The 25,112-nt window shown below is 42.0% G+C and overlaps 1 protein-coding gene across 2 annotated transcripts in view; it reads left to right on the forward strand.

The window, feature by feature from the left end:
* The window catches only part of ARHGAP10 (Rho GTPase activating protein 10), a 346,248-nt gene extending 323,163 nt beyond the window's left edge, over window positions 1–23,085 (forward strand). For both annotated transcript variants that reach the window (XM_031944152.1, XM_031944151.1), the window contains exons 21-23: window positions 12,441–12,593; window positions 14,736–14,827; window positions 22,328–23,085. In XM_031944152.1, the coding sequence (XP_031800012.1) occupies window positions 12,441–12,593; window positions 14,736–14,827; window positions 22,328–22,416 (334 nt within the window). In that variant the 3' untranslated portion in view covers window positions 22,417–23,085. The remainder of the gene's footprint in view (window positions 1–12,440; window positions 12,594–14,735; window positions 14,828–22,327) is intronic.
* The last annotated feature ends 2,027 nt before the right edge of the window (window positions 23,086–25,112 follow it).

A 25,112-nucleotide genomic window follows, 5' to 3' on the forward strand; every position in this document is an offset into this window, starting at 1 on the left:
CGAGAAAGGTTATTTAGGGGGTGGGGGAGAAGGCAGTAGTAATGAGTTCTTTTTTATATGTTTTTCATTTGAGATGCCCATGGGTCATCTGGTTTGAAATGTTGAAGATGGTGATGAAAGACTAGAGAAAGACTAGGACTGGATGTGTAAATTGTTAAGGCATTAGTCCAGACACTACATGCAGGTAATTATGGCAGCTCCAACTTGTTGAGTGAAAACAAAAGATGGATACAAGTAAAGGAACTGAATGAGGGAGGTGATAAATTTGTATTTTTCTCAATTCAGAAAATACCTTTAGTATCTCATTAATATATACATATATCGTATATATTTATATGTTAATATAATATCCACATTTTAGGAAAGGTGTTGATAAGTTAAGAGACTATCATTAGAAAGGTGAATAAGATTGTGAAGAGCTTAAGATCATTCTCTAAGAAGACCAGCTGACAGAACTGGGGATAGCATGAAGAGGAGACAGTGGGAAGGAAGGAAGCGTGACTATTATCCACAGATATTCATAAGATCATAGTTTAGGGACTACCATGTCTAATCCTCCTCCAATTCCCTTCATTCTCTAGATGAGGAAACTGAGATGGAGATTAAGTGACATGTCAAGGTCACCCAACTAAAAGAGTCTGAAAGAAGGATTTAAATACACGTCTTCCTCGTTCCAACTCTTAATTACCTATCCAGTGTTCCATGTGGCTCTCATTTGAAGATAAATCATAAAGTTCTTCTTATTTCCAAAAAACAGAGCCAGGAACAATGAGGGGGGGTGGTGGATTAAGCTTTTTTATTTAAAGGGAAAACTTCCTAGATTGAGAGCTCTCTTAAACTTAATTGGGTTTCTTCAAGATATAATAATAGTCTAAAGACTGGTTTACCCTTGTCAAAGTATTATTCTTCAGGAGTGGGCTATATCATATTGCCTCTGAGATCCCTTACTACTATGAAATTCTGTATTTTGCCAAAGAAGCTTAACCAAGCAACCTATCCACAGGAAGAACTTCAAAACTTCTTTAACCATTAATACTCCTAGTCTCTTTGAGAAACAGACATGGAAAAGCTAAAAAGTATACAGATTTAGATCATAAGCTAATTTACAAAACATTTTGCTGTATGATCACTAGTTGAGGAGGGAATGAACTGAGAGAGAGCCTTGCTTGAGATTTTATTTCAGACAAGAACCTGGAAGAAAGATGATAAAAAAAAAGCGTGAAATAGGACAGACCTGTTTCTGTGGCAGTTTACTACATTTGGGCCATACCAAGAATGGGAGTGGCCCTTAAGTAGATTTCATGGGTAGCCAGACTTAACCAGCTGCTTATGAGAGAAATCTGTCTTGGAGGCAACTCAATTTTAAAGCTTTTCTCCTTGATCTCTTTTCCACATTGATTGTTTTTCCTATGAAATATTTAATATTTTCTTCTTTTTTTTATCATTTTAGTTTTGCCTTGTTTCTTGATGTCTAATGGAGTTAGTGGTTGGTTCTACTTTACCAATTTAAATTTTTAATGAATTTTTTAGTGGGATTTCATATCTTTTATTCTGCTTAGCCAATTCTGCTTTTTAAGGAGTTATTTTTCTTCATTGAAGTTTTGTACCATGTTTACCATTTGGTTAATTCTGTTTTTGTTTTTTTTTTTTTAAGGAATTTCAGTATTTTGGTACCTCTTTTTACAAAGCCATTAATTTTCTTTTCATAATACTCTTGTAGTATGTTTGTGTACTATTTCATAATGTTCTTGTAGTATTCTTGTGCTGCCATTTCCTTTTCTAAGCTCTTATTTGACTTTTATAATTTTTTGTTCTTATTAAATTTTAGCTTTTCTAGGAATTCTCTTTGGGCTTGTGTCCAATCTACAGTTTTTCCTTTGAAGTTTTTTCTTTTAGATGTTTTCAATCATTGTCTTGGAATTTGTGTCTTGAGCTTCCCTGTTGCCATAATAGCCTTTTATGGTCATGCTGAATTCCTGGCTAGCTCTCATCTCATTGCTGCAGACATCTCTTCTTGGCTTCCTAAGTTGTTCTAGGATGGAAGAATATCTCACCTTTATCTTTTGTTGATTGTTACTTTAAAATTTGATTGGTTATGTTATTTGAACGTTACTTAGAGGACAATATTGGGAGAGTTTGGCTACTGTTGGGTCACTTTTTCCTTCTTTGTGGGAAGATCTGTTATATTAATTAGAGTGTTGTAATCCCCTGAGCAGATCTTAATGAGGATTTGAATGAGAATAAAGAAGAAGGAATGGAAACTAAAGATGCTGCCATAATGGAATCAACACAACTTGTAAAAGATAAGGGATTTGGAAGTCAGAAGGGGCCAAGCATCTAGTTTTGGCCTGATTTGGGCATAGCAGAGGGTACTAGTATTGGGATGTCTGTTTATTTCCCTCCATAGAAGAAAAGAAAAAAAAACCCAGAAATATCTTTTCATTAATATAGATCCCACAAACAGGGAAGTTCGAGGGCACATTGTTTGCTAGTGCAAGAAATACTGGATTTCAATCAAGAGGACTGAGTTTAAATCCTAACTCTCTTACCTATAAGCTTTTTGACATTGGGTCACTTAAAAAGTTCTTAAAATCCATTTTCCCAGTGACTTTGCTTGCAGAGGGTAATAGATGGCAGGTTCTGCCAGGCTGGGAATACTCTTCAGCCTTTCTTGAACAGGTGATGATGCATTGCTTGCAGCCCATAGCCAAAAGAAGCTCGGTACCATTTGGCCCTTCTGCAAGGATGACGGTTGAGTGATGGAAAAGGTGGCAGAATGTATAAAGAATCACTGTTTTTAGACAGTCTGCAAACAGTAAATAATGCTCTGAATGTGAAATCTTTTCATAACAAACATAAGTTGATATACTCTCTGCAGTCCCAAGTTACATTCAGTAACATGGTTGATATACAGGGGAACTTGCAAAGAAATAGCAAGGGAGGCTCTCTCTTGTCCTCTAAGAAAAGGGAAGTTTCTCATTATGTGTCTACTGGCAGTGGAAACGTGGCTGGGTTTGAGGAGCTCGAAGGTTTGACCCCTGGATTGGGCACTTTGCAGACTTTGGCCAAGACACTTTCCTTCTATTATTCTTAATTTCCCTCTGTAATGTCATGGGGCTTGACCACATGATTTCTAAGGTTCTTTCCAGCTCATCTTCTCATTCACAGAAGGGAGATTTTAATATTTGAGCTGCCTCTGTACAGGTTTCTTTGTTAACTATAAAGTGCTATGGAAGCGAGAGTTATGATTAGTAACTGTATAGACTGCTATTGTCCTATGAGAGACTGGATTCTCAGCAGTCTCTCGAGCTCTAGCAAAGCTTCCGAAAGCTACCATGGACACCCACGGGCTGATCTCTTAGAACTGCTTTTTCTTTTCTTCCCCACCTTTTGTTTGTGTTGTTGAAGTCCTCACTTGGGTCGGTTCCCTTAGCTTGTCTTGTCTACCTTCCTTGAACCTTCTCCTCTCCTGCCATTTGCACCTTTGTGAATTATATAGGGTCTAATTCTGGTTTTCCTTTGCTATGCTGCCTTTTTTTGAAATTATTAAGAGTATTTTTTGGGATTTTTTGGAGGAAAAGAAGAGGGTAGCAGTGTTTCTGCCCCCCAGATATGGCATGTTAAAACTGTGTGTGTGGGTTGAATACACACAAATTAGGTATTACAATAATTTAAAAACCTTGGTTGGAATACACACGTATACATTATTAATTGACTTCAGCCTTAATCTTTTTTGTCATTTCTTTGGTTTTATTTTATATTTACTTTTCACTGAATCTTTTCTCTTTTTCCATGTAACAAAAAAAAGTGAAGGAAAAATCTGACAAATTTGCCATCCTAGAATGTAAGCACCACTTCTTTCTGGTAGTTCCTCACTTCTATTCTGAGAAGGAAATGTACTTCATCATTTATTCACTGGAACCAAATTTCATCACGAAAGGAAATCTGATTTTGGCTGCTTTTGAATGTTGTTGTCCTTTATTATTGTCACCATTGTGCAGATTTTTCTTGGTTCTACTCCATTTATTTTGCACCACCTCACCCATGTTTTTCCATGACTCCCCCCCCCCATATTTGTCTTCATTAGGTATCATCTTACTTTGATGTCATTATTATCGCTGAACCAATAATGTGCATGTAGTAGTTAGTCCCTTTTTTAAACACAAGTACAGTGGAATGATCAGCCATCTAGCCAATGGGAAGTTGGGACTGATATTTTCTTTAACTCCCAACATCTTAGAGAGAACCCGAAAGACTGACCCAAAGCACAAACTGTAGATGATAAGTTCAATATCTGAGTGAGAAACAGCAGGTGGCAAATCTATCACTTGGGTGAGACTGTAATCAGGCCCCAAACTATAAAGCATTTTTTCACACAACAAAATACATTCAGGCAGTCTTCTTGGAAGATTAATTTTCTTGCCTCTTTCTGGCTGTGAAGTGCATAGTCTGAAGTTTGTAGGTATATTTTTACTTGTTTGGTCAATTTTTTTTGGTGTACGAATTACAATTTGCTGTCAACATCCCTGTCAATCCAGACACTGCTGGATAAAAACAACAGACCTCTAGAGCTCCAATCCTTTTGAAACAAAACTCCAATCTCTCTTCTGTTTGGCCTGTAAGCTAAAGTTTAGCTCTCTTATCTACGTTGGTTTTGTCATCTGGAATCACAGACAAAGGTTCCCTTAATGGATGATTGTTAGGAGAAAAAAAAAATATAGAACCCAAGGAAATGACCCAGCCAGGAATTAATGCTGAGTGCAAAAAAGTGTTTGGTGACCAGGTATTGATCAAGAAAACTGCATAAATTCAAAATCCAGACTCATAAGATATAGGGCTGAAAGGGCTCTTAGAAGCTAGCTTGGGGTATAAGTCTAGAATTCAGATGTCATCTAGTTTAACTCTCTTGGAAGAAACGGAGGCCTATTGAAGTAGGCTACATCCACTTTTAAGCATCAGAAGCATTATTTGAGCCTGGCTCCTCAGGTTCCAGAGTCAGATATGTATGTATGTATATATATGTATGTGTATGTGTATGTGTGTGTATATATATATATATATATATATATATATTTTTTTTTTGTACTATACTACGCAAATCAGCATCTCCTCCAATCGCCTATCCTGCTGTTTTAAATACCCCCCAAGTCAAAAAAAAAATCTTCTGTCCTTTAAAGTTGTACATGTAGAAGAGCCCTTCCTGCATTTTTGTCTCCTTATTTCAAACCTAAGACATATATGCTCTTAATTGGAGAAAATTGTTGCAGAGTTATATTGGCTTTTTACATTTTGCTGTCTCTATAGTAGGAGACCATGAACATTTAATTGATAAATACAGAAACAATCTAAGCTTAAGTTGGCACGTTGTCAGGGAGAAAGGAGGCCATTATCAGAATAACTTTTGAGCTATAAGAAAGCATCATGTTTCTAACGCCGACACCTGCCCCCTCGGCAGAAAGTGAAGGATGTGAGCAGTGTGAAATAGTGGATAGAAAACTAACCTTGAAGACTTGGGATTCTAATCTCCTCTCTCACACCTACTGATGGAGCGATCATGGGCAAGACAGTTTAATGTTTCCATGCTCTCAGATGGGCAACTGGGTTCAGTCTCTTAAATTGTAGAGAAAATCCTGAATCTGCATTAGTTAAAGAGTTCTTCCTTTACCAATGAAATCACAAGACCTCATCACTTTCCCTGAGGAAAAGGCTGGACTCAGAAGTAACACACATGGATGGTTGCTCAGAAGTGTTATTTTTTAAAATTAGTTATGTGAACTGTGCACGTATATTGCTTATTCCATTATTTTCTAAAATGAGCTGCTGCCTTTTCCTCTTCTAGGTGCATCATGGCCCCCATTTCTTGGAAGAGATTTATTTATTTTATTTATTATATTTACTCTGAGTGAGTAAATATTCACATTCATTCTCTCTCTGTCTCTCTCTTCTCTGTCTCTGACTCTCTGTCTCTGTCTCCTTCTTCCATCTTTTCTCTAGAGACAAAAAGCTTCCTTTTGGCCCAATGACTTTAGAAACAGCCCAATGAATGTACAATAAAATCTTTTTGGAGTTTGTCTCTGAATATCTGTACCCGATCCTTAGATTATTTTCCTTGCAATAGTCTTCTTGTTTTTCTTTTCTGCCCCAGATGAACAGTGCCAGACGATGCCATTTCTTCGCAGGGGAAGATTATATCAGGTCTCTTTCCCCTCCCCAGAATGGATTACCTTCATTTCAGCCTTTAGGAGGGAAGATTCCTTCAATCTGCTCTTAAATTTGAAAGATGGCAGCCAACAAAGGGTTATGTTCGCAACCCCCTTAATTTATTTCCTTCTTGGTAACTGTGGTTTTAGTCTTTCTAAAGAAGCCCCTCCTTTTTCAGTCAATTGTACCATGGCTTTTAAGACGCTTGTGGTACTTAGGTTGTTATTTTTTAATTGATCTTCAATTCAATTTTAAATAAAATCAGTGGGTTTTGCCAGTGCCAACTCTGGTTATTCAAGTGTTCTTTATAACTGGGTACCAGGAACGCAGTGTAGATATTGATTAAAAATTGGGCTGCCTCCCTCCCCCTCCACTCTTCTCATACCCTTTTCCCTTCCATATATTCTTTGATCTGGCAGTGCTGGTTTTAATGTCCTACCTTACTCCTGATCACCTCCCTCTCCCCAACCCCAGGGCCAGAATTCTCTCCCTCCTCATCTCTTTCTCCAGGTTTCCTTGGCTTTCCTTGTATCCCAGATAAAACCCCACCTTCTACAAGAAGGAACATTTACTGATCCCAGGTAATGCTGGTCCCTGCCTCTATGGATTATTTCCAGGTTATCTATCTTGTATGTCCAAAGCAGTCGCCATGTTGTTTCTCCCACTAGAATGTGAGCTCCTTGAGGACGGACTCTTTCTTTTGCCTTTCTCAAGTGCCTGGAACATGACAGGCACTTAATAAACACTAATTGACTGGCTGATTAAGTGCAGAACATGAGATACTTAGGGGAGATGTTGTGGAGGAGTCGGGAATTCCTGACCATTATGTTTTAGTGTATTACTTAGTAGGAGGATGTGAGAACTATTTCTTGAGATTACATATATATAATATTATATAATATATTATGTAATATAATATAGTATGTTACACATGCATTATATATATAATATATGCGTATTATATATAATACGCATATATTATATATAACATATATTATAACACACAATATTATATGACACGTGCACTAGATACTTCCAAAACAAAGTACTAGGTAAGGTCTGTGAGGGGAGTTGCCCATTAGGGGCTCAGGGAAGACTTGGGGAGGATGTGACATTTGAAACAGACTTTTTAAAGGAAAGAGAGGAATTCAAAAACTGCGTTTCACCTCTGCTCTCCCTCCTCATTTTCAGTTTTTTAATTCCTGTCCCAGGAACTGAGAACTCTTGATTACAGAGGATTAAATTATATATTTACACTTTATATTCCTGTGTAATAATGTCATTAAAGTAGGCTGATTCCACATTCAGGAAGAATGGAGGAAAAAGTGGAGTGGAGAAAGATGTCACTGGAGATGACAGAGCCAGCTTGTTAGGTGGACTTAAATGTGAATGTTGAAGTCCCTCAGGGTAACACGAGGGATGGGAGCCGGGACTCCAAGGTTCACTGAAAAGATTGGGAGGATGCCTCTGAGAACGATGGGTAACAGCAAGAGGGATGGTGGGAGCGTGGTCCAAGGGAAGTGGAAAACCAATGGAGGCATTGTGGTGGGTCTGGGGAAGTTATTAGATCTCTGCTTGTTCCTGGACTTGGACGCCTGGGAGAAGGCAAGGGATGTCATGAACTCGGGAGAGCGGTGTTGATGTTAAAAATGAGGCAGTGGAGAGAATTTTGGTTGAAAAGATAGAGGACATGGGGAGATTAAGGTAGAGGAATGGGCTGATTCTTTGCTGAGTAAAATTGGATAAGGACTTTCTCAAGGGTGAGACAATTTGTTTGCATCTGAGTAAGTGAACCTGATAGATGGAGATGGAGTGGGTGGAGAGAGGGATTTTTCCTGGCCCTGAAGTTTGCTATTTCCTTCTCCAACTTATTTTTACATATAAGGAAACTGAGATAAATAGGCTTAAGTGATTTTTTTCCAGGGTCATACAGCTAGGTCACAGCCAATGCCAAATTTAAATTCAGGTTGTGCTGCCCCAGCACTCTATCCACTATGCCATCTGCTGCTGCTCCATTAACAGAGCATAGGAGAATTATGACTTATTCTCTCTAGCTATAATACAGGGATTTAGACACTTGGTTTGGGGACCTCCATGATGATGATGATGATAAGTGCCATTTATCACCTAGTATTAATATATTGCTTTAAGATTTGTTGATATAATGCATTTGAGCTTCACAACATTCTTGTGAGGTAGGTGCTGTTATTACTCCATTTCACAGATGAGGAGACTGAGGCACACAGAGGTTATGTGATTTGCTAGTAAGTTAGTCTGAGGCGAGATGTGTATTCGGTTCACTCCGACTTCAGGCCTGGTGCTCCATCCATCATGAGGAAGAGCAGGTGCTCAGTGGCCGTTTACCTGAGGAAGGAGTCCCTGGAGGCTCTGGAGGCTCAAGGGCCTTTGTTTCCAGCCTCTGGAAGAATGACCTTAGAATGGCTGTTGGGTCTCGCCTTCAGGGAGGAGGAGAGGTAGGTCCTCTAAGGGTCCTTTTGGCCGCTCAGATGGAGGAGAGCACAGTCATCGAACGCCAGCATTTTAGGTCTGGACAGCTTCCTTTGACCTTCTCACCCACCCCACACTGAAAAAGAATTCTTCATGGCAGTGAACCTGACAGGTGGGCTTCTGGCCACAGCTACAGACCCCTGGAGGGACCCCACCTTCCATCAGAGCAGCCTGCAGTTGGGTGGCACTCATTCCCATTTAGCCCCAGTTAGTGGGAATAATGAATCCCAGGGCCAGATCCTAATTATGGAAAACCTGGTCAATGGAATTCAGAATTTATCTGAAAACCTGAATTCAGAATTTACTGGACATGTCTTAGCTGTGTGACCCTGGGAAAATCACTTAACCCAGTTTGTCTCAGTTTCCTTATATGTACAGTGAGCTGGAAAAGGAAATGGCAAATCACTTCAGTATTTTTGCTAAGAAAACCCTAAATGGAGTCATGACTGACCAAGAACAAGCTGTATTAGATTTTTCCTCATATCAAGCTTAAATTTGTGTTTCCTTCCTTCCCTTTTTCCCTCCCTCCCTCTCTCTCCTGCTTTTGCCCTCATAATCCAAAAAATAATAAGTATAATCTGTCTTCTATGTAACAAATCTTCAAATACATCAAGACAACTGTCATGTCCTCCCTTAGGCTGCTTTTTTCCAAGCTAAACTTCCTCACTTTCTCCACCTGATCCTTATATCATGTAAAATCAAGCATTACCTATCCGTTTTCCCACTTTTTTACTTTGTCTTTATATTGTATATTTATTCTCTGTGTACATATGTTTCTCTTAGAATATAAAGTTCTCAAAGTTTTGCTTTTAATCTTTGTGTCTCCAGTGTCTAGTTGCTTAATAAATCTTTGATGAATAAATTGGACTCACACAAATGACCCCGTGAGGTAGCTATGCTACAAGCATTGGTTCTTCCCATCATACAGAGGAAAAAACTGAGGTTACAATGATGCAACTTACCCAAGATCACTCAGTGGGAGGGACATAATTTCACCCCAGAACTCTTTTTGTTGTATAAAAGTTGCTTCTCAAAGATGTGAAGATTAATCAGAAAACAAAGGTAAAACTCCCCAGATCTTTACTTTGAAAGGCCCTTATAAATATAACCTCTGCTGTTTTATTTTCATGCCTTATCTGTCCTCCCTCCGGGCAGATGGATGACTGTTATTTAATTCCTGGACTCTTTATGACTTGGAAAAACAGATAGGAGGTGTGTTAGAACAACTCCTCCTCTTCTCAGAGGAGTGCCTTGGATAATTGCTGGGAGGCATCAGGGCTGGTGTTTGACCTGAAATTTCAGCTCCGATCATCCCATCCTTATTTCTACTAATTTAATTTTCTTTTCCTTTTCGTAAGAAAACACTGAAGAATCACTAGCTCTGACCATCCCAGGAGTTAGTGATACAGCTCACTGTTAAATTGATGGGATTTTTTGAGTGAAATCCCTTGTATTGGCCATGAGTAGGGGGTTGGACAGGGAAATAAGGTATTCAGAGAATGACAATAGATGAAAGAATCATCTTGGATCATTATCTTGATCAGAGAAGCTAAATGTGTTTTTGATAGCATGGTAGTATTCCATCACAATCGTGTACCACAGCTAGTTCAGCCATTCCCCAGTTGAAGGGGAAATCATCCCCTTGATTTCCAGTTCTTTGCCACCACAAAAAAGCTGCTATTATTTTTTTATACAGTTAGCTCCTTCTCCCTTTTCTTTGATCTCTTTTGGATAGAGTGGTATTGCTGGCTCAAAGAGTATGTACAGTTGCTTTACTTTTTGGGTGTAGATCCAGATCCTTCTCTAAAACGTTTGGACTACCAACATCCTGATTTTACAGATGAGGAAACCAAGGAACAAAGAGTTTCATCACTTCTTGATTGATTGCCTTTATTATGGAGGCATAGATCCAAATTCTCCAGAATGTTTGGATTATCAAAATCCTGATTTTCCACACGAGGAAACCAAGGAACATAGAGTTTCATCACTGCTTGATTAATTGACTTGAAAGCCTGAATGAGGAGTGTAGACTAGTTTAGTAGACATTCAAAGGCATAGTTCTTAAGGACAAGAATTGGCCTGTAAAAGCTATATTTTAATAAGGGAGAACTATTGAATCAGATAGACTGAATGTAGTAGGGCCTGAGAAACAAGGAGACCAGTGCAGTGAGTGACCTAGGATTCCAGGGTGTGATAATAATGGAAAGGTAGAGAAAGTGACAAATATGAGAGATCATTGGGGAGAAAGTATAATAGGATTTGGCAATAAATCGGGCTTAGGAATGGAGGAAAAGGGAATCAGATGACTACAGAGTTCTAAGCATGAAAAAAATGACATTTTTTCAACGATTAAAATGGGAAAGTGGGTATAAGCAGCTGAATTTGATGGGAAACTATTTGATTGTGTTCTTGTTGAGATTGGTTTGAGATTAGGGGAAAAGGGCAACCAGGCTGGGGGCTTTTCATGCCAGTAGGGTAAATAATAATTCTGAGGAGAGTGCCTGGTTGAAGAGTTTAAAAAAATGACTTCTATTTGGTAATTATTGAGTTAGTGGTATGCATTGATTAGTTTTTGAGAGTGGTCAAAAGGATGTCTTTAAAAAATAGAACATTTTGGGGCAGCTAAGTGGTGCAATGGACAGAGCATCAGCCCTGAATTCAGGAGGACCTGAGTTCAAATCTGGTCTCAGACACTTAACACTTCCTGGCTGTGTGACCCTGGGCAAGTCACTTAACCCCAATTGTCTCGGGGGAAAAAAAGAACATTTTGTAGAGTGTTTAGCTCATCTGATAGTTTCTGGCCTTGATTTGGTTCTCCTCTGAGTAATTTTATCATGGGTCCTTTCTAGGCAAGTGAACTTTGTACCTTTCTAGTGGTAATCTAAATGTTCAGTCCCCATACCCCCTTTTCTGGGTGCATATGGCTCTCTCCAACACAAAATCATTGTGAATTATCTTTTTGTTGAAAAGAACCATGTAATCATCGTATAGTCTTGTTGTTGCCATGTATAATGATCTCCTGGTTCTACTCACTTCTCTCAGCATCAGTTCTGTAGGTCTCTCCCTGAAATCATCCTGCTGATTGTTTCTTAGAAAACAATAATATTCCATCACATTCTTATAATTAGGTGCTATTCTTAGCCCGTTTAGATCATCAAAAGTGGGAGACAGAGTGATAAAATGAGGGGAAAGATTTTGAAAGTTAAAAGTGCTAAACATTTGGCTTTAGGGAACTGTAGATTAGAGGGCCTGGTTTGGGTAGATCATTTTCTAAAATTCTCAATTATTGATCTGCACATTTGAGGAAATTAAATGAGGTTTTTTAAAATAAATTTTATTGATGTTTTATATCACCCAATTTTCCCTTTGTATTCCCTCCCCACCCCTTCCCAGATCGCTGTGCCTTAGACCTATGAGATTCTATTTCTTTAACCCACTCTTGAGAATGCTGCCATTTTTGGTTTGTCCAAAAAAGTTCATATTTATCCAATCTCCCCTGAGATTCACTGGTATAAGGGATATCTGGTTCTTTAGTGTGAGTATCTCAAAAGAGAAATATATGAGGGTAGAAAACACAGAATAAGAAGGATAAATGGGTCTGGGAAGATCAACACAGTTCTGCCATAGTTGCAGAATTGTCCTCCCTTTAAAGACAGGGCTGACATTCTCACTATGTAGGTTTGTTTGTATCATCACCTGCTAATCCTGCCTTTTTATTCTTGTACCTTCAGCCCGAGTCAGGCCCGCCCTCCCATGGTCCAGTGGCTAAACCCCCAGTCTCCCAGCAGCCTGAGTGCCCACCCGGCTGCAGCACCCTCGTCACCGGTCTCCTCCTCCTTCTGCTTCTCCTCTCCTGCTGTGATGGCAGACAAGCCAGCAGAAAGGTATGATGGTCAGTTGGGGTTTGGAGTGGGGACAAAGGGCAGAAATCAATGAAAATGCCTTAATTATGTCTGTTCCACCAAGTAGTTTCTTCCCAACAAACTCTGAAGATGTGAAGCAGGATGGGGATTATTCTGTTCTTTTTGAAGTCCAATTAAGCTATTTCACTGGGGTTGTATTAGCTTTCGAGCCCAAGGGTTCATGAGATGCCGGCTTTAGGCTCATTGGACCTTGGGGCTGCCTCCTTTCTGAAAAGGAAACCCAAGGTGAGCTTTTGGGGCCCTGGATCTCCCTCAGTTTTGTGCTTAGCACCTACTCAAAAACTGTTTTTCTTGAGTCAATCTTCCTCAGATGGGAATAACCTCATAGTGCTCTGCTAACACTGTAGTTCCAGGCTTCCTCGAGATGATGAATTTACGTTTTATGATCTCATGAATTTTCCTTTCCTCTCATTCACTAAGAATAATTGCTGGACCAAGGCTGGTAAACTTGAAACCTTATAGATGGAGAATGAAGGGAGGATGAAAGAGAAAAAACAATTATATAGTGCCTCCTGTTTGCCAGGCAAAGTGCTAAGCACTTTCACCAGTATTATCTAATTTGATCCTCAGATTCAGGTGATATTATTGGGTTTTTTTGTTTTTGGTTTTTTTTTTTTTTTTTTTTTTTTAGTTTTTACTAATAGGTTTTTTTTTTTAAATTTTCAAAATACATGCAGGATAGTTTTCAATATTCACCCTTGCAAAACTTTGGGTTCCAATTTTTTCCCTCTCTTCCCCCCACTCCCCTCCTCTAGACGGTAAACAATTCAGTATAGGTTAAACATGTGCAATTCTTCTAGATATATTTCCACATTCATCATGTTGCACAAGAAAAATCAGATCAAAAAGAAAAAAAGAGAAATGGAAAAAAAACAACAAATAAACAATAGCAAAAAAAGGTGAAAATACTATGTTGTGATCCATACTTGATCCGGATAGATCTCTTCCTGGGTGCAGATGGCTCTCTCCGTCTCAAGTCTATTGGAATTGGTCCGAATCACCTCCTTGTTGAAAAGGGCCAAGTCTGTCACAGCTGTTCATCACATAATGTTATTGTTGCCATGTACAATGATCTCCTGGTCCTGCTCATTTCACTCAGCATCAGTTCATGTCTGTCTCCCCAGGCCTTTCTGAAATCATCCTGCTGATCGTTTCTTATAGAACAATAATATTCCATCTCATCCATATAATTAGGTGCTATTCTTAGCCCCCTTATTATTAACCTCAGGAAAGCTGGGACAGACACGGGCTAAGGGACTTGCCTGAGGCTTTGAACGCCAGTCTTCCTGTCTCTGCTCCCAGTGCCCTATCCCCTGTGTACCTCGCTGCCATTGAGAGAGGTGGGGTCTTGCCTGGGGACCCACAACCACTACATGTCAGAAGGACTCAAACCTAGACCCCCCCCCTTTAAGTTGTTTTTAGTTTTCAAGCTTGAATATTTGAACCTCAGAGAGAACTGAAGTCAGCCCCTGACCTTTCCCAAGCTTCTCTGCCTCAATGGTCTGCTTGCCCCTCACCTGGGGGAGCTCGAAGCCTGGCCTTCCTCAAGCCCTTCCCCAGGATGCCCTTTCCCGGGAGCTTCCCCCGTCTCATCCAGCCTCTGAGCAGGAAAGTCTCCCTAAATCAGGCCAGCCCACGCCATGGAGGAGGGCTTGGGAGTAGATCTTCCTTTCCAACAGATCTGTGTTAGGGATTCCCCCCTGAGTGCCTGGGATGTGCTTCTCTCACCCTCTCAGTGCCCCTCTAGTGAGTTGCCTTCTGTTTCCCTAATAGACAAACCAAAATGCTCCAGAAGGAGATCTCCCCTGTGGATTTGACACCATGGGGTGAGAGGGGGAGGGCAGCCCACTGACAGACTGCGAGGCAGGAGTTAGGGGAGGGAAGCGACTTAGCTTGAGCTCCCTGAGGTGAAGGCTTGGATTTGAAACCCGTCATTGCCTTGAGAATCAGACCCCGCGGCTTTTCCTGATGTTCCCTCATTTCCCTGTCCTTTCGCTTGGGAGGGATTTGCCTGACTGGGGAGCTGGAGAAGCTGCTGCAGGAGGTCTCAGCTGCCCCGGTCCTCCCCCTCTGACCCATCTGTCTCTGACGCTTCCTTTCCAGCGTGGTGAGTCGGAAGGCTCGGGCCGTCTATCCGTGTGAGGCAGAGCACAGTTCTGAGCTGTCGTTTGAAATAGGAGCAGTTTTTGAAGACGGTACGTATGCTCCAGAGAGGCTTGTCGGGGGCTCTGATCTGGATGGCTTGACATGAGAACCTGGGTTAGGAATCGGGCGTAGGATGGGATCCTAAAAACCATTAAGGTCAATCTTCTCGTCGTCCGAGCCCCAGGGGAGGAAGTGACAGTGTTTATGCCAGGGAAAAAGCCGGCCATAGTGGAAAGGATGCTCGATACAGAATCATCACAGATGTGGGTTCAAGCTTTGAGCTAATCCCTTGACTTGCTACGACTCACTTTGCTCATCAGAGCAATCCTAGGACTCAAAGCACGACCGCTCTGATTCTTAGTGACTCCCTTCTGGAAAGTGAAGATTTTTATTCGGGGCTTCAAATGTTCTCCATAATGTCTGTGGCCTCTCTCTTTAGCTGTGTTGACATATTAAGAAATTCAGTGTCTGCAAGTATTAGAAGCTAATTGATTTACTCATCTCATTTATCTTTCCCTAATTTAGTGCATTTAGCTCAAAACCAGTGTGGTGTGTACGGTGGTCAGGATTGTCCATATATGCCATGGAACTATGTTCTTCTCCATATGGGCTCCTTCTCTTGGTACAAATCTTAACCCTTTCCCATCTTTCCATCCTGATTGCTTCTTGTCCAGGTTCACTACTAGACCTGGTCTGAAGGGTTACCCAATATGGTTGATGGATAGCAGGGCAGGTCTTGGGCAAATCAGCCGTTTTCCTTTATTCTAGGTAACAGGAAAGCCCTACCTTCTTTTTTAGAACATACACAAAGATCAAGGAATCACAGAATCTGGAACTGGAAATAATCATCTGATCCACTGCCTTCATTTTATAGATAAGAGGCCATGGGAAGAAGGATGACTTCTTCAGAATTACTAAAATGGGGCTGGGGAAAGACTTGAGCCAAAATCTTCTTATTCTAGAGGTGTAGAGTGTTTTCTCCATTGTTCCATGCTTCTGTAATGGAATACCTCGCACTGCTTCTTTTGCACAGGCCATAGTTAGAATACACGGCAACGTAGACATGATAAGGTTATACTGTGCTAGGCCATGGAGACACAGAGAGAAAACTAAGCTGGCCCCTTCCCTCAGGGAGCTTCCATTCTAATGTGAGGGATGGCGATGGATGTAGAGGGCTGCTCAGGGGATGCTTCTTTGGATAATGGCTGGGTTGGCTGGCCAGCTTGTTCATACCCACTGTGTGTATTTGGCTCCCTTGAGATATTATTGTTATTATGAATTTATTAAATTTGTAAATATATTCCATTATTAAATATTGATATTATCAAGCTATGGTAATAATTATAATAATAATCATGTTAAAAATAACTGTGACCTTTTGAAAGAGCCTATTCCACTTTCAGATTTAGCTCTAATAGCTTGAAAATTATTCCTAACAACATCAAATCTAAATACATCCCTTTCAAATTTCTCCCCACTGCTCCTAGGATCAATTTCGGGCTGTAGAATGAATGCATTGTAGTTTCCTAGAAGTCATCCAATCTACTATCTATCTATCTACTGCATTTTGGGCTCAATTCATTGGCCATCTGCACTACCCTATCTCAGGTGAGGGACTCACTCCATGGGGAACGTCTTCCTGCAGCCATTATTCTGGATAATATATCTTTTTTTTTTGGTCCATTGAATTCTTTATGGATTCAGACTGGGCAGTTAGTACATTTTTGTTGAATTGGAGTGACAGTAACATGGTAGTCTTTTCACCTACGCTACTTGCTGGAACATGCCTTAGTTGTTCAAATCCCCGTGTTCATGGTGTGCTTCTCCTGTAGACTTGTGAGGAGACTGCCTTTCATCAGAAGGTGATTTCCTGAAAACACATCCTCTGAGGTGACCAGTCCTCTCAACCTTGCTGGTCTTTTATTTATTTTATTTTGGGGGGCAAAAGGTAGATTTATTTAGGGAAACAGTTTACAGACAAAATGAAGGGATACAATAGTCACTAGGAATGGTAAATATGAAATAAAGTGGGAGGGCATAGGAAAGACAAGTTCCTCAGTGGAACTCACAATTACCCACTAGAAAGGGAGCACCCCATGAGGTCAGGGCATGCCCTTAGCTGGCAGGATAAATCTTAAATGGGATTGGATACCCTAAAAGAGTTAGCTGCAAGGGAAGTGGGAATGGGAAACATGTGGAGTTATGGCAGATACCACGTGGCAAAGGGGAAAGGGAAAGGCCCCAGCAGGTAGACTGCCCCAAAGGAAGGTAGAACTTTTCTGGTCTTAACAAACTGTATCTTTGAACAACAGATTTATAGTTGGGTGCTAGACCTGTTCTTGACCCTGCAGGCCCTGGCAAGGAGGATGACAGGCTTTGGGACCCCCATAGTTGGGTTCTAGATCTGTTCTTGACCCTGCAGGCTCTGGCAAGGAGGATGACATAGACTTTGGGACCCACATAGTTGGGGGCTAGATCTGTTCCTGACCCTGAAGGAGCTGCCAAGGAGGATGGCCCAGGCTTTGAGAGCCAGGGGCCCCCCCTCAAGCACCAAGAAGCTATCTGAATAATACATAAGTGCTGGAATGAAAAGCAGGTGTCTTCTCCAATTCTTAATGACTCCCAATCTCTTTTATAGGACAAGTATCTTCTTTCAGTGTGTCAAATAAGGTGAAATGTTCTTTGTAGGTTTTAACGTCTCTCTCTTTAGCAGTGTTGATATGATGTCAAGAAACTCGCTGTTTACAGAACCCCCTCCGATTTGTTTACCTCATTTTCCCTTCCTTCGTAAGTGTAATTTTACTGGTGTAAGAACTCCCTTTGCCAACAAAAGAGCACAATTCTCCACCAGCCTGAAAGTCTCACGGAGTACCTGAAACTCGAAGCCGGCGTCCGAGCCAGGCCTCCCGACTCTGAAGTCCGGCACCGTCCACTGCGCCGTGCTGCCCCTCGGGAGCCTGACCTCCCTTGGATGCTGCTGATTTGCTTTCTGTTGATTTAGCCATGAAAAGGACCCCCCTCCCCCCATTGTCCTGCACTCTGTGTTTCTCAGGGGTCCAACCCCAGCGAAGGGCACCCGGCATATTAGGTGCTTTGTTCATAGATGGAAGGCACACATTTCATGGGAGTGTTTGATCTGATAGTCATGCATAAGAGTGTTCAGAAGGTTCCTCATCTGCACTCGTATTATAAAAATGCATTAGTTACTGTGGCAACAGTGATGCTGTCTGGGAGCAGCCCCTCCAGTAGGAGCATTAAGCACGGGGAGGACGCTGGGGCTTTTGTAGCCAGCGGGGGGCCCGCTCTGCTTGGCCAGCCTGATGTATTTGGCCTGTGAGTCTATTCAGTAAAATGCACCCACATGTCCGACTGCCGGAGCAGGCTGCATTAGCCGCTGCGGTGTTTGGAACTTTGTTGTTAGAGCCATGGATCTGTTGGTCCGGGGCTTGGGGGATGAGTGAAGAGAGAGGTCATGGGATCATGGATGGAAAGTCATCCCAGAGGCCCTTGAGTCCCCACCCCATTATTTGACAGATGGGGAAACAGGAGGCACAGAACAGTAAAGGGATTTGACCCTCATCACACAGCGAATAAGTGTCTGAGGTAGGATTTGAATCCAGGTCTTTGTAACTCCTAAGTCTAGTGCTTTACTGTATATTTTTGGAGGATTTTTTTGTTTGTAGGTAGAAGATCATTCACTTATAGATAGAAAAGGTTGTCAGAAATTGAACACTTAAGAGACCTCTTTTAGGAGCTAAGAGAAGCTGTCAAGTGGCTAGATGCAGTGGTCCTCAAAGTGTAGTCCAAAGAATTATTGGGGTCTCTGAAACCCTTTCAGAGGGTCTACAAATTCAAAATTATTTTTTATTTCTAATGTAGTAAATAGCTATAAATATAACCCATGTGAACAAAAACTCTTTGAACAGATCCTCGATAGTTTTTTTTTTTTTTTTTTTTAACAACATGAAGATACTGAGAAGAAAAGTTTGAGAACCACTGGGCTAGAGCACTGGGTCTGGAATCAGGAGGATTTGAATTCAAAGCCAGCCTCAGATACTCACTAGTATGACCCTGAGCAAGATGGTTAACCTTTGTTTGCCTGAATTTCTTAAACTGTAAACTAGGAATCATCGCAATACCATCCCCCAAGATTGTTGTGAAGATCAAATGAAATTCTATTTGTAAAATGCTTAGCCCACAGTAGGTGCTTTACAAATGCACATTTCCTTCCTTTTTCTACCCCAAGCAAATTGGCACCAGCTCTGCAGCTTAAAGCCTAACAAACAGATTTGCTTGGGAATATTAACAACATAGGATGACAAGGTTCTTAGAGGGAAGATTTGAACCAGGACTGATCTGATCTCTGTTAGTCTGTTACAAAATAGGAGACACTGTGGCAGTGGGGAATGGAGATACAGTCCTTCCGAACTTTTGAAAAATGGTTCCTCTTTCATCCTTGTTACACTGGAGGAAAATGGGCCTTAGATAGTTCTCCAAGTATTTGAAATCTCATCATGGAGAGAGCGGCGTGAGGATTTATGTTGCTGGAAAGTATTAGCTCCAGAACTTTGAACCCAGGATCCTTCCTTCGAGAGCTCAGTATTTTTGAGAAGTAATAAGAATGGTGATTGCTTTTACCTAGTGGAGAACCGGCCAGATCCTCTGCCTTGAGCACTGGCACCTCTAGGCTAGGGAAAAGAGAGGTAGTTTATTGAGTGTCTAAATTTTAATACAAACCCCTAATTTACAGATGAGTAAACTGAGGCTGGGAAATGACTTGTTCTAAGTGGCTCAAGTATGACAATGCAGAGCCCAGCCTTAATGGCAGGATTTGGATGCCAGCTAGTAGAAATAGGGAGAAAATTAAATGCTAAGAGGGAAGGTTGAGGAAAGGCAGGGGAATGCGAGGAAGTTATTTTTGTCAGAGGGAAAAAGCGCAGTAAGTGTTAGCCCAGGTTCAAACTGCTGACCTGGCGTCTCTCTCTTGGATAAGAATCAGACTTGGGGAGGAAAAGGCTACGACTGAGTTTTAATAAGTTGAATTTAAATAGGAAGAGATGTACCATCTTATGCTTAAATTCCAAAAAAATTAAATTCACAAATACAAGATGGAGGATATCTGGTTAGAGATAATCTAATATTTTGTCTGGTGGTTTAAAAAAAAGAAGTGAGATCTTTTAGTAAATAAGAATCAATAGTACTGAAAACGCTGGGGCCAGACAAGCCTTTCTGGTCTTCCTTTCATAGATGAGTGAAATTAAGTGATGTTTCCCTAGTCCCTGTGACTCCAAATCCAGCTCTGTTATCTCCCTCTGGCAGCAGAAACCTGTGGTGGTCGGGATGCATTCAGGGAGACTGACCCTCCAGGATGAAGGAAGTGATCAGTCTCCCATGCTCTGTCCTGGGATGATGTTCAGTTCTGGGCTGCACGGCACTCTGGGAGAACATTCCCTAGCCTAGAGGTGCCAGTGCTCAAGGCAAGGATCTGGCCGGTTCTCTACTAGGTAAAAGCAATCACCATTCTTATTACTTCTCAAAAATACTGAGCTCTCGAAAGAAGGATCCTGGGTTCAAAGTTCTGGAGCTAATACTTTCCAGCAACATAAATCCTCATGCCGCTCTCTCCATGATGAGATTTCAAATACTTATAGAACTATCTAAGGCCCATTTTCCTCCAGAGGAAAACATATATAAAGCCGGAGAACATGCAAGGAGAGCAGTTTGGTTGGGGAAGGCCTTTGGTACCATCCAGGATCATGAGCAACTGAAGATCACCCCAGGGTGGAGTTTTTCCCAAAAAAACAAATTTTTAAAAATCTTTAAAAAAAATTAAAAAATAAATAAAATCTAGAATATTCATCATATATTTGGACCTTCTGAATTTCATATGATTAGAGTTAGTCCATTGCCATAGCCATAAAATCTCAACAGTGTAGGAGTTGTTTAGTGAAAGTTTGGTGAGTGTACCATGTATACCTTTATCTAGGATATTGATAAAAATATTGAGCAGGATGGTGCCGTAGATAGAGCCCTGGGTCTGTAGTCAGGAGAAACTGAGTTCAAATCCAGCCTCAGGTATTTGATGCTTACTATATATGTGTGTGTATATATATATATATATGTGTGTGTGTGTGTGTGTGTGTGTATATGGGGGTGGGAGTATATATTCCCCACACACAGACACCCCCCTCAGCATAAGACCGAGAACAGCTCTCCGGAGTTCTCCATTGGATATTTCTCATGTTGGCATTGAATCATTAAATGATTATTTTGAGTGCAATCATCCCATCAATTCCAAATTAATCAGATTATATTATCCAGTCCCCATTTCTACATCTTTCCCATAAGTCCTCAGTGCTTTGCCAAAGGCTCTGTTTTGCTTTAGCGATGGTGTTGTAAAAATAAATGCCTGTGGTAGGCTGGAGAACGCTGATTAATGCAGTGACCAGCCATGATGCCAGAGGACCATAAAGCTTATTCCCTGTCTCCTAACGACGTGATGGACTCAAGATGCAGGATTTTTGGACAAAGTCCGTTTTGGAATTTTTGTCTGACTGTGCGTTTTTGTTATGTTTTTTGTTTTTATTTTGTTCCCCGCATTGGTGGGGGGAATGAGAAAAAATAAGTGCTTATTAGTGGAAGAAAAACTAAAGCTTACCTAAATGGCCAGCACGGCATTTCTGTGATCTCCCAGCTCCATAATCCCTGTCCAAAGAGCGAATAAGGTCATTCTGGCATGACCTCTTCCTTCTGGAGCCAGATTGGCTCTCTGAACTCTAATAACCATTTCTTTCCCTCTTTTATGATGAAGGGTAGAATTTCCCCGGAATTAAGGTCAAGTTCATTTGTCTCTGATTTGCAGACTTTCTCTTCCTTATGTTTGAAACTCATGATGAGATTTGTGCTTTGACGGTCTTACGGCACCTCCTCTTTATTTTGTACACCAGCTGTTGTCGGGCCCAGCTTAGTACTCCTCGTACCACTCGGTCTATACCTGTAACTGCTGGGCTGGGGTGGCATTTCCCAGCCTGTTTTCCACCTGCTACATTAGTGCACTTGCTCTTCAACCCTTTGCCCTTCAACCTTTGGCTCTAGGGAACTTTGGATGGCAAAGTTCCCATTTTGTGTAATTTTCTGGAGGACTCTTTAAAGTAACGCCATCATGGCAAAATAGAAAATGCCCCAAATTTATGACACATAGATCAAGTCAGGTAGCATTTATTAAGCACTTACTGTGTGCTGTGTTTGAATGTGATTTTGCTACTTTCTGCATATGACCTAGAACCAGTAAGTAACCAGTGTTTCCGGATCGCCTCATGTATAAAATAAATAAGGGTGATTGGACTAGAGTTTGGTTTTTTTTGTCTTGACATTCTTAGCACTTAGCCCAGTATCTGACACTTAAGTAGGAGCCTAATAAGTGTTTATTGGAAAAAGGAATGACTGATCGTTTGGAAACTTTGATCCATGATTCTCCTACAGGAATATTAGTGTCTTCAGCACCTGAGTAAAGATTTTCTCTTTTTCTTTGTTTCCCTCTTTCTTTTCAGTTCAAACTTCAAGGGAACCTGGCTGGCTAGAAGGAACTCTGAATGGCAAGAGAGGACTGATTCCACAAAATTATGTCAAGTTGCTCTAGTTCCCGGCCTGTGACTGACCATGGTATCCATGGTCTACTGTAGGGCTGATTTACCCCGCTCGGGGGTGGGAGGAAGACGCTTATGTGACCAGGAACCCCGTGAACCTATCGGACAAGAGTTCAGATCCCTGCTTTGAACGGGGTTGGGGGTGGGTGGGATATTGGGGAGGAGGGGAGGGAAGAGGGGTGAGACTGGGACTCCTTAGTTTCTCGGATGGGAGAAGAACGATTGCATGATTGAATGCTCTTCTGCGGTCATGGACCTCTGGCTCTTCATTTTTCACGGCCCTGCTCTGAATGGGAAGGCCCCGGTTCTGGACCAGGACCTCCCTGGGATGCAGAAGAACCCCCGTGAGGAGCGGGGCGGCCGTGCTCCCCCATCCCAGGTCCGGGTACACCACTCGGGCCAAAGCAAGGCTCGGCCGGTCGGCCTGATTGATATGAGTGGGAACAGCTGCCGCCGAGCTGAGGCATCAAGGCTGAGCCAGTGGCAGCCGAGAGGAGGTTTGCAGAACTGCCTCGAGATCAGCTTTCTCCATCACTTCCCCTAGACAGGGCACACGTATGTTTATGGCAAGCTTCACTTATCTCATGGATCTCATTTGTACACGGACTTGTCCTCCCCCCCAAAATCTCTGTAAATGAAATAAAATTTAATTTACTCTTGGATCTGCCTGTCATGATGTGGGGAGAGAACTTGGAATTCATTATCCTTGTAATGTTTTATGAACCTGAAGCCCTATTGCCTGAAATTCATTTTTTCTCTGGGGTTGGCACTGGCTCCTGCCTAGAAATTGTAAACATGGAGCCCTGCTTCTGCTCCCCGGAGAGTGGGTGGGAAGGAAGAATTCCTGGGGAACAGCTGGCACGTTAGCGGCGGCCTTCCCCAGCGCTGCTTCCCAGCCCCCCGCAGCCCCCTCCCGGGCTTGTCCGAGCCCCCCACAAACAGGAGGGAGGGAGCGGGGCTTTGCGGCCTTACCACGAGCCCTTTTCTCACTCTCTCTTTAACGAGTCCAGAACCAGGTTCAGGATGCCGTGTTGTGTTCTTACTCTTCCACCTTCCCTTCCCCATCACCTCTTCATCCTTTATTCTGCTCCTGGCCTTCACCAGAGCTAATCTGGACATGGGGGGAAGCCACAGTTTGTACCTGAAAAGGGCAGTTGGGAGCCACTGTCGGGCAGCTCATGTATTTCCATTTTTGTTTGGGGGAGAGCCCTCCCTGCCCAGTGGGCTTGGGCAGCCATGGCAGGGAGGGAGTCTCCACGCCTTCCTCTCACCCCTCTCGGACAAATGGCCTTCCCCCTGTGTCACAGACTCCCCGGGAACGGCCCTGTCCCGTCAGGGATCTGGGGCCGCTGTGTTCACGTCGGAAAGCCTGCCTTGCAGAGTCAGATCCGAAATGTCTGCCCCTCGGCTCAGCCTCCCACAGCAGGCACAAATGAGCTCCAGATGCGCTCGGCAGCGGCTGCCCGAGTCCGAGTGAACCGCTTCCAAGGCTTGAGCTTTCCCCTAAGAGGCAGCCTCCCGTCTGCCAGCCCCCCGGACCCAAACCCCGGCCGGAGCATCCTCAGACCCTCTAGCAGGTTCTGAGCCCAGGACACAGGGAAGCTCATCTGTTTGACAGTGTCATTTTTCCCTAAGAAGTGGTTGGAACGGCCTTCCCTCAAAGACTGGGCTGATGCTGGAGGATGATTTGTCAGCTTTGCAGTCACTCCACATATACTGTGAAGGTTTGGTAAAGCAGCCCAATCCACGGGAGGGGAAAGAAACATATCAAAAAGAACTGAATAACAGAGAAATTCTGTATAACATGTTTTCTTTTAAATACTTTCCAGTTGTCGAGAGGAGAAGCCATTCAGCATTTTACTTGTGAGGGGGAGAGGCCCTGTGGAACTAGGAAGGAGACCCTGGCTTCGTGTAGTCAGGACTGATCCAGGGGAGCCCCGTTGTAAAATGGCCGCTGCGTTAGGGGAGCCACGCTGGGTTATTGATCATAATTTACGATCACCTTCTTTTTAATATTGGTGAATTTCTCAGAGAGGTTGGAAACTATGACCTGAGAGGGCTACTAGAATTGAATTTTTTGTGTCATGGATCCTTCTGGCAGTCTGATAGGGCCCACAGACATTTCCCCAGAACTTGTTCTCAGAAATAATGCATAAAATAAAATAAATTAGAATTACAAAGCAAACCAAATTATTGAAAGGGAGCCATTGAAATATTAAAAATCCAAGGTTAGAACCTTTGTTTAGGAGTTCTGACTGTGGTTAAGAACCCCTGAATTAGATGAAATCTCAGAAAATATGGACCAAAATCCTACCTGAGGTATTCTTTCTGATTGAATGGTCCGTGGAGCAGTGGGGGAAGCTCACAGAATGACTTGCTATATGACGACCTTTCAAATACTTGAGCGTGATTAATCACGTCTCACCCTTTGCTTTCTGTTTGCTAGGCTAAGTGCCAGTTTCTAAAATTTTTCATTATGGGAAAGGGTTTCTAGATTTCTTTCTATCACTTTGCTCTGGACATATTCCAGTTGGTGAATTGTCTTTAAAACATGGTACCCAAGCATCACACATACTCATCTGACTAGTTCAGATTACAAGGGTACTGTGATTTTTCACTTGATTTCTCTTACTGTATCTTGAGATTGCACTGATTTTTTTTTTTTTTTTTTTTTTTTAGCAGCTCCACC

The sequence above is a fragment of the Sarcophilus harrisii genome, chromosome 6, assembly GCF_902635505.1.
Source record: "Sarcophilus harrisii chromosome 6, mSarHar1.11, whole genome shotgun sequence".
Classification (NCBI taxonomy): domain Eukaryota; kingdom Metazoa; phylum Chordata; class Mammalia; order Dasyuromorphia; family Dasyuridae; genus Sarcophilus; species Sarcophilus harrisii.